General features: G+C 32.8%; 1 protein-coding gene across 7 annotated transcripts in view; it reads right to left on the bottom strand.

Annotated features, from left to right (window-relative positions):
• Positions 1-14,263, bottom strand: part of LOC118188177 (uncharacterized) — a 728,837-nt gene that overhangs the window by 79,875 nt on the left and 634,699 nt on the right. For all 7 annotated transcript variants that reach the window (XM_085813502.1, XM_085813503.1, XM_085813499.1 and 4 more), the window contains one exon: positions 5,948-6,113. In XM_085813502.1, the coding sequence (XP_085669628.1) occupies positions 5,948-6,113 (166 nt within the window). The remainder of the gene's footprint in view (positions 1-5,947; positions 6,114-14,263) is intronic.

Genomic DNA, 14,263 nt, shown 5'->3' with positions numbered 1-14,263 from the left:
CCAACAAATTGTTGGAGAAACATTTAATAGGACAACATAAAATGAAGGATTCTGAGAACATGAGTTTCTTATGCATGGCATAACTAATCTAAAATTTTACTTTATAGAGCTATAGAACTCCATTATGCTTTTGGGTAAGATTAATGCACAATGGTATCATTTTTCAACACTGGTTTTCATATCACTGGTACAACAATGGTACCATTTTTTTCTTTTTACCATAAATGCAGCAGTTAATTATAAATTAAAAAAAATTACTTGCTTACATTGTAAAATTAAAATTTTCCAAGACAAGGAATGTGCAAAACAAATGAGAGTTTGAACTTTATTTGGGAAGACTTAGTGTGCTGTCAGTACTGATTGATATTTGAAACCAAAAACCTACTGTATGTAACTAAACTATGAGCAAACATATTTACTAACACGTTTTACGCATTGAATAAAATCATAGAACTTTCATATTCAAATTTTTTCTTTCATGAATATTTTCAATCTTATGTATTAATCTGATAGTCCGGCATATCTAAAATCTCGAATCCCTTAATACAAGTATTATTTATCCTAATAAATAAATTAACCAACTTCCCAGTTGCAAAATCTTAAGACTTCAAATGGTAATTTCAAAATGGATTTCAATGGATGAAATTTACAATGAAATAAGCAATAAATCTCATATTTTCAAGAGAAAACAGTCAGCACTCCAGTATCCAAAGCAATGAATGAAAAACTTTTGCCAAAACCACATTTCTAAACGAATCAAACTGTCATCAGAAAGCAATAACCAATCAAAATTGTGCTTTGTGGATGACATAGTTCAAAACATACAAACCTGTAGAGAGAACAAAAAAGGAAATTCTTTTTGTTGTGCCTCGCGAGACACATGCGCGTCAGAATAAGAAGATTGCGATGTGCGTGTTGCTTGTCCAAAAATCAAAAGAAAATAAGCAGCATTTTGTCTCATAATTTCAACAGTCAGCAGTCCAGTATACAAAGCGTTGAATGAAAACTGTTGCCAAAACCACATTTCTAAAAGAATGAAACTATTCAAAATGATGCGATTTCATCAAAAAAGACAAAATAAAAAAAAACCTGATTCGAATTTTGAATAATTCGCTTCGAGGTGCCCTGGCTCTTGTCTAGATGCACCTAAGTAGTACCAAATTTCGTAGCCCTGGGTCTATTAGCGTACGCGCAGCCCGAACGACAGACACACAGATTCTTATTATATGTAGAGATTAGCGAAATGATTTTATTTTTTTCCTCGTATACTACTATTGATCACCATTTTTGAAACTTGCTTTTCTTTTAAAAGCTTTTCCAAACGCTTTTGGTTAAAAAAATTAGTTTATTCAAAAACGTGGTACACGTGAAAATAAATTTACATGATTATTCGAACACATTTAACAAACAGTTTATATTTAATAAAAATATGCAAATAGCGGGACCTCAATATTTCATTGGATAGAACTCTAGTTAAAATTACACTTTTCATGCAGTTCTGCATGGATTTAATTTTTTAGTGTAAGAATGTTGAACTTTTTCGATTCCTCCGTAAGAACTTCTTTTAGTAGAACTTTCGAAGAAATATGATATTTTCATATTTTCTCCAGTTCACTCCTCGCATGTTCGATAGGATTTAAGTGCAGAGAATATGCAGAAGTTTTGATAACTTCAATTGTACAATAATCACAAGCGAATATTTAGAGCTGTATGCTTAAGATCATGATACTGAGAAAATGTGAATGTATTTTGCATTCTAAGTTATCACGCAGACTGTTTTAGGTTTGCAAGGCTCATTTCAACTATCTAACCCTTTATTTGAATTTAAATTAATTTTCTATCAAGCTTTATTTCATTTCTCTACCAGAATGTAAATTTTCAGTACGCGCGATATTTAAATTAGGTAGAAAGAAAGGAGTATTTAAAGAAAGGTTTTGGAGGGTAAAATCAGAGCTTGTTCCGCCTGCTTGAAGGCCACGTTGCTAACTTCGATCATCTAGCGATTAGAATTCTGCGGCGTTGAGTTATCCTTGCCATTAGGCTTATCTACGCCGACTTAAAACTTCATTAATTTTGAGTTTATCAATTTTATTTGATTTTAAGCCAAAAGTGTTGGTGTCATGTTGTAGCTAATTTGTAGGGTTTTGCCATGTTAACATTGGATAGAGCTGCTTATATATTTTGCTGAATTAGTAACAATTTCCAAATGCAGACGGCACGTCTTGTGATGTATATTACTTTAAAACGAAAACTCTCGACAATTAACATCGCCTGTTAAAATATATCAGCAAAACCTTCAAATGTCTGAATTATTATGTGAGTTACTGACTAATACGTTTTAAATAAATTATTGCTAGGAATGTTTCGATTATACTTAATTTGTAATAAGCAAGGCTTAAAAAACGAAAAATGTTATACTATAAAAAAAAGTCTGGAGTCTATGCTTCAGTATTTAGTAACAGATTTATGCAAATGAATTTAAAAAATAAAATGTCTGAAAACAAAAGTGAGCCATTTTATAACTTATTTAAACGAAGAACTTTTCAAAGTTTGAAATTCTACGTAGTTAGCAAATTTAATTTGTAACTTTTATGTCATATGACATTCAAAGCTGCAAATCTTTAAATTTAATCTAGTTTTTCACTTTCGAACTATAAACAGCGAACACTATCCTGACTCAAATCGCATTAAACCTAATACAGCCTAATAGTGAGACGCGAAGCGTTAGCTTATATGGATCGGTATTCCAGTTTCGCTAGCGAACGTGCTATTTCGAGAATGTTTGAGAAACTCTGCCTTAAATAAATAATCTGCGACTTCCCAGAAACTACTTCTCTTTCATCGAAAAACAAGATCTGCATAAAAAAGTGGAAAAAAAGAAACTTTTTCCGTTTTGTTTATCTTCAGTGATGGTTTTCGAGTAAGTCTCGGAGCAAACGATTTTAACAGCACAACGAAATGAAGTGAAATGAGATTTTCGTAATGGTTACGGTCTACCGGGCGAGCCATTAGAATGCAATTTATTACGAGGATTATCTGTATTCGCTCTCTAAAGATTTGCTTAAACCGAGTGACTAAGAATGCATTTCGCAGAAAGCAATGAAGGCATGAAATTAGCTTGTTTGCAATTTAGGAAAACAACGTTAAATTGCCTGAGAGAAGATTCACTCAATTGAAAATATTTAGATTACGGCTTGCAATAAAGTTTTAGCATCTTATTAAAGTTTAATACTACAGAACATTTATACATCACAGAATGATACGAATTATTCCTTCCAAAATGACGAAGGAATATTTTAGGACTTTTATTACTCGTCTTTTGACAGTAATAAAACTTCTAGTTTCTTTTCTGACTCGTTCATTTCAAATTATTTTAGGATTCAAGAAGTTTACAATTTAGTCGTAAAATTTATTTACTCATCTATTGTAAATGGCTGATTATAAGTGATTATTTGTTTTTCAGGTACTCTTTGACTCAATCTAGTCTTAACTAAGCACGAAACCCTAAATGCATTAAACAATTATTTTCTCTCATGAATAAATATGAATGTCATTGCTGTGAATAAGCAAGAAGAATAAACATCGATTCAGTAAGTTTCATTGCAAAGATTTTCAGTTGCTTTTCCACTGAAGTGCTAAAATTGTTTGTAAGACGAACAGTGGCACTTTCTTCAAAAAGAATGGCAGAGCAGACGTTGGATCGAAGATTGGTAAATTTGTTTTCTAACAGATATTTGATTCGTTTAATACTGGTGTCAAAAGCTCACCTTAGGAGAATTCTGTCAATTTCCACTAGAAATTAATCACTGTCGACTGGAATAATTACATGAGTTCCTATTTTTGATTTTACACATTTATCTTTTTTCCTTGCATTAATTTTATATTTAATAAAATAACCATTTTTACATGAAGTTATATGTATATATAATAAGTTTTGTTATTATGAACATAGATCTGGTAATACAGAATTAGCTGAGCCCGACTTTCCCCATACTATAAAAACATCTTCGGAATATTTTAAAGATGTTGCTCACGAGATCAACAAACATCTGAGGACATCCCTGGATATATATTGGACTTCCCTGATACGTCCTCCAGTGATCTTACTGTCATGTCCCTGTATTTGCCCAGGACTCTTGTTAGATCCCATTATGAACGCATAGGATGTTGAGAACATTTGAAGGTTTACTTTCCATATCCTCTAGACATCCTGGAATATCCACTTGACCTCCTAAACACATCCTCCGAAGTAACTGATGTGAAATGTCCTCCAGGACATAGACAGTATACGGGATCTCACGAGGATTTAAAAGTTCTCCTTAACGCGTGCTCAAGACATCCCGGAATATCTCCATATTCTTCTAAATATATCCCTCAGTGCTTAATGTCTCATCTCAGTATAGCCCTAGGTCATCTTTTCTAGATCTCATTATAAAAGCACAGGATGTTATGTGGAGATACTAAGTCTTACTTACCATATTCCCAGGACATCTTGTAATATTCCCCTAACCTCCTAGATGCATCCTCTCAAGTACTTCATGTCTCATCTCAGTATATTCTTAAGGTATCCTCATAAGTTCTCCCAAACAGCGTACGAAATGTCACGAGGAATTAGAATTCTAGTTAACGCATCCTACAATATACGGCTAACCTGCTAAACACATTAAGTGCTTAGTGCCACATTCCAGTGCATCCCCAGGGCATCCTTTTTTAGATTAAATCATGAATGCACAGGATGTTATGAAGATGATATTGTACCATATATCATACCAAATATATTGTACCATATTTAATATCTAATATAAGTCTCATATTCCTTAGCGAGAAATTTAAAGGAAACTTTCGTCATTTACACTGCTGCAGCTGAAGAAGCAAAGTTCTGTCTTTAAATCTTTGAAACTAGTCATGCAAGTTTATGAATTTTACGCTGAATTTTTACATCTTAGCACCTTTAATAATCGTCATTCGACGTGTTATTTTAACTAAACCAAAGACTGTAGATCTGTAACTAACTTTTGAGTTAATATTTAGCAGTTCAGTTTGTTTTGAACATCCTCTCTAGTACATTACATTTGTAACGTAATACCATACATCTAGCAACGATGGAATATTTTATATTTGAACGTTAATATAACATATTGAAAAATATGTATTGTAGGAGTTAATTTTAATTTTCTAATATTTATTTTTATTATGGAAAAAGCCTTTCCTTTACTTTTTGGTATTCCACCTACGTTTCCTACCAGAATGAGTTTTTAGGATTACGTTTCATGTAAATGAAGTAGAAACAAGTATTTAAACTGAAGTCTAGGTCACTACAATAGAAGAGTTTAGAAGAGCGTAGAAAAGAGTGTCTACCTTTCGGCCACGTTGTTGCTGTTAGTCTAATCTTACTGCTATTCGGCGTATTGCTAAGTGACAGCTAGTATTCACCGGTGATCTTAAATAAGGGCCAAATCTGTTAGATAATTTCGTGCAGCTTCATGTGGTTTTATTTTAGTTACTATTCAATTTGTTTCTTACTTTCTATCTTGAGTTAAAGCCCAAATGAAGGCTTATTGTAAGCCCGAGAAGGGGCCATCTGTTCAATTATTTTGAGTTGGAATAAAGGTAAATTTAACCCTTATTTGAACTCTTACTGAATAGAATTCTGCAATAAGTTTTTCGATATTCTACTCCCGTCCAAATTGCCCGGGTCCAGTGTTTATTGAATCTTCAAAAATAGCATTGGACATGGCTAAACAAGGACAGATATACATTAGTAGTTATTTACATGCTTCTGTTAATACATATTTGCTGACATACAATCCAGTTCTGTTACATACATATACTTTCTAAATACATACATGACATTACCTTAATTTGCTTTGGAATAATAATTTGTGATAATATGTATTAATTATATACTGAAATTAATAATTATTTCTAGAACTCATAATATACTAACCTGATTCCTGAGCCAGTATGTTGGTCACGGCGGGTGCAACAGTACTTGTATGTGACGGTTCCACAGCAGTAAACGGTCTCTCCGTTGCCCATTCTGGGACAGTCGAAACCGGTATTCCATTTTCCAAATATATCTGTATAACCAGAACAGAAATCGGCACCCAGAACTGGAAAAGGAAATCATTGTATTATAGAGCAGCTTTTTTAAATTTAAGCACTTACATGTTATTATTTCTATCAAACACAATTTTGAAACATGTCTCAAGCTGCAAAATATTTCATATTTTATTTCGCAGGCAATTCCAGTTCTTTATGCTAGCGCTTCTTAAACCGTGGGTCGCGAAAATTTAATTCAGATACACGAATTGAAATTAATTGCTAATTGCAATTTTCTCATTACCTTAACATCATAATACTGACCAAGTTGAGTTGTAAATTATTTATTTAACATATTGAAAAATAGCACTAAACACATCTTAATGGCGCTTCAGCGCATTTTCAGCATATGAGTAATTTCAGAAACAAAATATCACGGCATTTAAACGTCCTATGAGTTTATATACCGTGGCCTAGGTTTATTTAACTATGGTAAAGAACGCGAGGGCTATCTATTTTAAGGGGATGGATATCTTCGTGGAGGACTTTCTGAGGGTAACTTTCTCATATATATGTTGCAAATGCAGAAAACAACGAAAATGCCCGTGCACCCAGCCCGTTAAAAATCAAGCCCAGGTCGGAACTACCAGTGTTCAGCGACTGAACCGCTCGGCCGCTGATGGGATCATCGTCACGAGAATAAGGTAAAAATATTCGCTGGACTAGTGTAATAAAACGTTTTTACAATATAGGTAGTTTTATCTGCTTCATCGCAAGACCAATACAATATTTATCATACGTGCTATTTATTTATATTTTAGTATAAAAATATTGTCTACCATCGAATAAATGGTTAACCTCGAATAACAAAGGCCAAAGGCAAAGAGGCAAATGGCGATGCTATGCAGTATACTCAATCAGGACCCATTAATCAGAAAGAGGGATCTGTGATGTGAAAAGTAAAATACCATGAGACAATTATCCAGTTGGCTTTGCTTTCAACAGCTGTAATAGTAAGGAATGAACTTTTTGTTTAGTTTTGACTAAACAAAATGTTTTGACTATGAATATGAAAACATATTCATATATGCTGTGAATTATGAAAAGAGAATATGAAATCAACAAAATTAAAAAGGCATCTTAAAAGCAAACATGCATCGCATTTGAGTAAAGGAAAAACACATTTCGAGCGACTGCAAAAATATTCGAAGAAAAGAAAATATTTTGAGTCATTTACGATGGTTAGCAAAGGTGTTTACTGCGAAGCCCTTAACTTATGGAAAGTATTTTATACCTAGTTGCATATCTGATTGCGAAAAATAAATATCGGATGTGGATACCACATGACTTCCTTGCACGTCTTATTTTGTTGGACTTCATTTAAACGTATTTCCTCGAATATTCAATCAGTTCAGTTCTCACTTCCAGGCAAGGCAAAGGTGCATAAAAACTCAATTTTCACTGAACATTTTAAAATACAGAAAATCATAAAACACTAGATAGAGTTTAAATAGTTAAAAAAGCTTTTTACAATTAAAATTAGAAGTTCTACGCAAAACAAGCAAGTCGGCAAGTCGGCAGGAAGTCAAAATTAAAAGTCAACAATGGATCCCTCTAGGCAAAAGACACTGACATTGGTGCACCAACTGACTTAATTCACTAGTCTACTAAAGGTTTCAAATGTAAACAAACATGGGCCTCGTTAGAAGCAGCGCCACTTTTAAATTTTCTATAATTCTGCAAATATTGCATGCATATTAACTAAATATTTTAAATGGAATAATAACGTTAACTGCAACATAAGAAGAACATATTAAACTACTTTTAAAGCAAAAAATGCACAATTTACCAACATACAAGAATAAAAATAACTGAGCTGATCTGGCCGGGTAACAGAGTGAGAATATATACACAATTAGTGGGGCCGATTGCAACGAAAAATGGACCGGCACAAATAGATGTTATAGTAAATCTCTATACAAAATTTCAACTTTCTACGGCTACTCGTTTTTGAGTTATGCGTGCGTAAGTACGTATAGATATCCCGAAAGAAAATCTCTTCTAATCTATTTTAAATCCATTTTACAATCAGTTTAGGATAAAGAGTGCTTTATTCTGTTCGTGAGACGCATAAACATCGTTGGCATGAACTCGAGAGCAATCGGAATGGTTATTTTCCATGAAATATGGTACCCGAAATTTTTCGCAATTACAATGCTTCTTTTACTTAAGTAAAAATGCATTCGCCATTCGAAAACACCTTGTATTGCTTGTCACGATTAAAAAGCAGAACTATTTCACGGCAATAACTATAGGAATAAAATATGCAAAATTCCATTTTCAGACAACATTGCTGTCACTAGAATTTCTGAAGTTTGCAACACTAACTCGAGGAACATAAAGAAAGCCCGAAATTTACAATTCATTTGGACGAAATAAATGATATTTCATGAATAGCTCAGTACGTAAATTAGGCAAATTTTTTAAAACTGTAAAATGAAAAAACTGGTTTTTAATACGCACAGATAGTGCAAAGCGATGAAAACATTCATTATAAAATCATTTGTGAAAATTCATGCTAATGATAATGTATTCATGGTAATGATACTGATTCATGGACAAGCCTTTGCAGCAGAAACATTAGCAACGGAATTGAACGATATGCTTCACGATCCTATCAAACTTAAGAACTTTATTAAAAACCGTGCCCTTAATAGTTAATTTTCAAATCTCGATCATTCAACTAATTTTCAAATGGACTCCGAATTCAAAAATACAAAAATGTGTTATTGCAAGCTTTATCAAGTTATCAAGCAGAAGAAATTTATGTAGATAATTAGATTAAAGGACGTATTAAAGTATTCGAAGTGCTACCTACCATTTTAACTGAACAAATACATGATATGGATGCTATTTTTCAGAATGATTTATGGTTAACAAACTGTGCTATTTTTAGGATATTTTTGAGAAACGTAATAAGTTTAAGAATACATTTACTTCGATTGATAAAATTGTAGGTTTTATTAAAAAGATCAACATGTCAAATCATGCATTCGAAATGTTTTCGACTATCGAAAATTTTGTAATTGAAACTATTAATTGCAAAACTTCAACTGCATTCAATTATTATAGACCACATAAAATTTCAGAAGCACTATTTTTCAAATAGTATTTTGATACTATTTAATTTCACAAAGTTATCTCGGATTCAAAAACCATTTATTATTGATTTAATGATATTATCTACCACATAAAGCCCAAGAAGAATTTCCTGACCTATCTAGTGGGGAAAAAAAAAAAAAAAAAAAACAGGAAAGACTGTGTTCCCACAAAAATATTTGACTGAATTCTGGAGAACTGAATGTCCCAGAATTTCTGAAGTGAATGGACTATTTCAACTTTAACGCTTATTAAAATCCAAATAAGGCTGAAAAACGTTGCAACGTTGCAGATGTCCACTGTCAAATCAAATATTGGACCAAAAATACGCAGAAAAAAAAAAAAAAAAAAAAGAGTCTGGGAAGGTCTTATTAAAAGATATTTTCTTCAGTTCATTTCTGTATGTTTGAAACTATTTCTAAAAATACTTCTTTTCTTATGTTTATATCAAAGAAATAAGTTATTGATGGTAAAATTGTGAAAAATCTTCTATTCTGAGAATTTCAACTTTCCCCCCCCCCCTGTTTCATAATTACATTTCATAAACGCAGTTAAGTGTCCGTTTACCAATAATAACAAGAATTATTAGCTTCTTTAATTAGTATCGGTAAATCGAAGTGAATGTTGTTAATAATAAAAACAAAACTCTCAGTTAAATTAAATGGAAATATCAAAACTTTTAACTTCCAAAAAATTTATATTCACTACACTAGTCTCAAAAAATTTCAGTTAAATATAAACCTTAATAGTAGTAATTAATTAAATACCCTTAGCAGAATTAAAATTCGCGATAGAACAAAATTTTTGGGGCCACTTAAAAGAAAGTACCAAATTTTTGAGGTACAGAAAATTTTCAGTTTGCTTTTTGTTTCAACGAAATGTAACTTTACAATAAGATCAGCGGATAGAAATTTCACGGAATTATGTTTTTTATCATTTAATAAATTAAAAAATATTTTGATAATACTATTTTTGGAATTTGATAGTTGCATGCATATGTCAGTGATCTCAAAACGGCTGCTCGCTGACCGCATGTAACCCAGGAAGATATTTTATTCTGTTCAGTTATACATCTTTGCAAATATGGTTTGCAAAAATTTCAAGGTTTTAGTTACCTTGTAGGGTTTATATTTATTTTAACTAACATTTATTTTAAGCTATCTTTACTGTCAAGCCTTTACTTTCCCCTGGAACTGCCAATGCCAGAGTATGTAAATTTTAGTAGAACGCGCAAAGTATTCAAATTTTCAGCGGAAGTATTTTTGAGTTAAATAGAAGGAAGACGACATTGTAGGTGTGCTTCTTGATTCACGAGCGTGAAGGTTGCTAGGTAGAAATTTAAGAACCGCGCGTTTCGGCTTGTGTGCTTGCTCCGGCAGTTAGTTGAATCTTTCAACTTCTTATTCAGAAAGTTTGCTGAAATCTCAGCTGTATCGTAGAACGCGGTTAAGTTAGTCACGTTTATAGAGCCTCGTAGGTAGTGACTTGTTATTTATTCATACTGTTACTTATTTTTAGTTGTACTTTTCTATTTTATTTAACCGCTGGGTCGGCGTAGTTTGTGAGCGTCAAGTGAACTCATCTATAACTTCTAAAGTGGAATAAAAAGGCAGTTAAACCCTTCTTAAGAGTTTGTGTACTTTCCAGTTCATAGCAGTCACTACTATTGTTGCGGGCAAGTTGGGGGCCACGCAACACCACATTGGCGCCCGAACGTTTTTCGAACTGAATTGGCCGAAAACTGGATGGAAGCTCCTGTACAAGTCAACAACAAGAAATGGCGACCCAATTAGAAGGATTTGGATACCTGGTCCAGACGATGAGAGCATCAATCAAGCCAAATGTCAATTTCGTAGGAAAAAATTCGGTGGCGATATTCTTAGAAGGTCTAGAAAATCATTTCCAGCTATACCCTGTGTCTGAAAGACAAAAAGTTGCCATTGCCACATCTGCACTAAGAGGACAGGCCTCACTATGGTGGAAGAATATAGGTAAATTTTTATTAGGGGAATTCGGAGGCCAAACATATACCTTTGAAAATTTCAAAAAATCATTATTAAAGGCCTTCCCCATAGTGAAAGACCGAGCAAAGCTAGAAGCCGAACTGTATAGTTTTTATCAACGTAATATAGAAGAGTTGACGGACTTTATTCTGCGAAAAATTAAGCTGAAGGATATGCTGTATGGGAAGAAACCCGACGCGGAGATTATTGAAATAATCTTACCAAGATTGCTACCTGCTGTTCAAGATTACTTCGAAATTCGCAACCCAAGCACCTTGCAGGAACTCTTCGAGTTGGCGGTCAAGTTCCAAAATCGCAGAATAGCGGAAAAAGCTAGAGGGGCATCGTATTCTCAAGGTCTCCGAAGGCAATCCTCAAATGAACAGACCAGAAACACAAATCACGCTTGTGGGGGGAAGAGCAATCAAGATAACTCATCGAAGCTCGAAGGTCAAGGCCCAAAATGGAAATTTGAAAACAACCGTCCGCGTACCCAGAAGGCAGAAGTTGAAAGATTCAACTAACTGCCGAAGCAAGCCCACAGGCCGAAACGCGCGGTTCTTAAATTTCTACCTAGCAACCTTCACGCTCGTGAATCAAGAAGCACACCTACAAACTCGTTTTCCTTCTATTTAACTCAAAAATACTTTCGCTGAAAATTTGAATACTTTGCGCGTTCTACTAAAATTTACATACTCTGGCATTGCCAATTCCAGGGGAAAGTAAATGCTTGACAGGAAAGATAGCTTAAACTTAAAATAAATGTTAGTTAAAATAAATATAAACCTTACAACCTGATGTGCGAGTTTACCTTATTTGGATTTTTATTAAAAACAAACAAGAATCTATAAATAGAGCTAATTAATTTACAATGGGATATAAATCTTATTCAAAGATTTGAAGATACGGATTTTGTTAACTTCTATTCATACTTGTCAAAAAACAAATAAGCTCAGTTACGACTTTTTGCACTTATAATAACCGCTTTGTTTGGGAATATATTTACGTGTGAACAAATTTGTTTCGCACTTGAAAATTAAAAAGAAAATAATCCGAATGATCGATGAATATCTACTAACCGTGATGAAGAAAATTTCTAGTAATTTCTTTCCAAGACTAGAAACTTTATCAGAATCGAAATGACACCAAGTGTCAAATTTTAATAAGAAATAAAGAAGTTTGTAATTACTTACACACAAACATATGTAATTATATGCATTTTTATTGTGCGTCCAAGAAACATTTAATAAACAAAAGAAAGAGACCAGACTGTTATTATTTATTTTCAAATTTTACCTGACTTGGTAAATTTCCTTTCAAAATTTAGACGGTTTTTCATAATTTATTAGTCCAAAGGGGCTTTGTCCCTGAAGGACTATTGTTTTCGTTTTGCGATTTTGCGTCGGACTCATAAACGTCGGTTCACTTTTCAAACTGTTGCCACAAAATGTTAGAGTCCTGCATTATATTTGAAGAAATTAAATAATGAAAAATCTGCATAAATGATTGTCTATTTCTCGCATTGTGATAAAACAATGGTACATAGAGCCATCGAATTTTGAATGACGAAATCCTACTGCGAATATGGGCATCTGAAATCCCAAATTTGGAATTTGTTTTATTATAGATTTTATATTTTGTAAAACTTTAACGAATTTTTGATTTACAAACTCAATGCTTTAAAAGCGAGAAATGGCAACGTTATATAGAAAAAAATACTTTTATCTCCAGCTCGCGAGACTGTGTATATCGGAAATTCTAAAGATATGCTTAATTTAACATTATTTTGCGATATTGCTCTTGAACTGAATTTTATGGTTTAAGTGCAAAGAACATGATATTTAATAAATAAAGGTAACACTCAAAACGTTAAAAAAACGCCCCTTTGGACGTAATTTAAAATCTGAAACATTTCAGTTTTTTTTTTTTTTATATTTTTATTTTAAACTAGCGGGAGTACTCGATGCCAGTTAAGTTAGGTTGAGAGTAATGCATCTAACAACAGAGAGAACGATACCGCTGTAATCCTTCTCTAAAAATGATGCAAAAATTACGATTCATAGTTATACATTTTTCAGTCTGATGCGATATGGAACCAACATAAAAATATCAATAAAAAATAAGCTAATTCTTTCTCTCATTATATCAGCAATAATGGCACGCAGTTTTAAATGGCTTTCGTCTTTCTAATCAGACGGTCGTAAAACCTCAAGTTCTATCCAATATTTCACGTATATTCAATTTTAGTCGATAAAATGTGGCAAAACATTTATCATAATTGATCAGAAATCAATAACGCGAAGAAACAAACACACAAACAGACATTCTTTTTTATATATATAGATTTTGCAAACTTACAAATTTTTGATTAACAAACTCTACGATTTGAAAGCCAGCAGTAGAAATACTTTTCGAAATAAAGCATTTTTATCTCCATTGCGCGAGACTGTTGCCACTCTGGAAAATGAGTGTGAAAGCGCTTTGAGTTTTTAATTAATATTTCGTCTGATCTAAGTCTACAAAGATGGGAATAGTTGAAATGGCTTCCCACGAATTTTTGGAATCCGGAATAATGTATTTAATGTTTGGAAATGCTATTTTTATTTCATCGTAAAACTGAGAAATTTTTTATTAACAAACTCTAGGATTTGAAAAGCGAGCAGTGGCAACAACTTTCGAAAAAAGGCAGATTTTCCTCTACAGCTTGCGAGACTGCTGCCACTCAGAAAAATGAGGGCTAAAATTCTCGTTCTTCCGAGTTTTTAACTTTATCTTTTTTTTTTTGAAAAAAGTGGACCCCGACCTTTTAAAGAATCCAGAAAAGAATTGCAGAATTGGTGACGATAGCCATAGTAGAGACTGAGCTACTAGAGGACAAACAAATATACTTTCTTCTTTATATATATAGAGTAATAGATTAATGTAACTTATTTAGTGATCGATTAAATATGTTAGAATTGTGTGTAATCAACAAAATGTCTTTATGTGTACAAACAAACTTTAGACTTCAGGTAGAAAGCAAATACAAATTTGAATTTTTTCCTTTGTAACATTATTAT

This window comes from Stegodyphus dumicola, chromosome 3, assembly GCF_044657685.1.
Source record: "Stegodyphus dumicola isolate Sdum_Otavi_A_Nest chromosome 3, ASM4465768v1".
NCBI classification, from domain to species: Eukaryota; Metazoa; Arthropoda; class Arachnida; order Araneae; family Eresidae; genus Stegodyphus; species Stegodyphus dumicola.
Note: the sequence above shows the minus strand (reverse complement) of the source record. Positions and strands in the feature narration are given on the sequence as shown.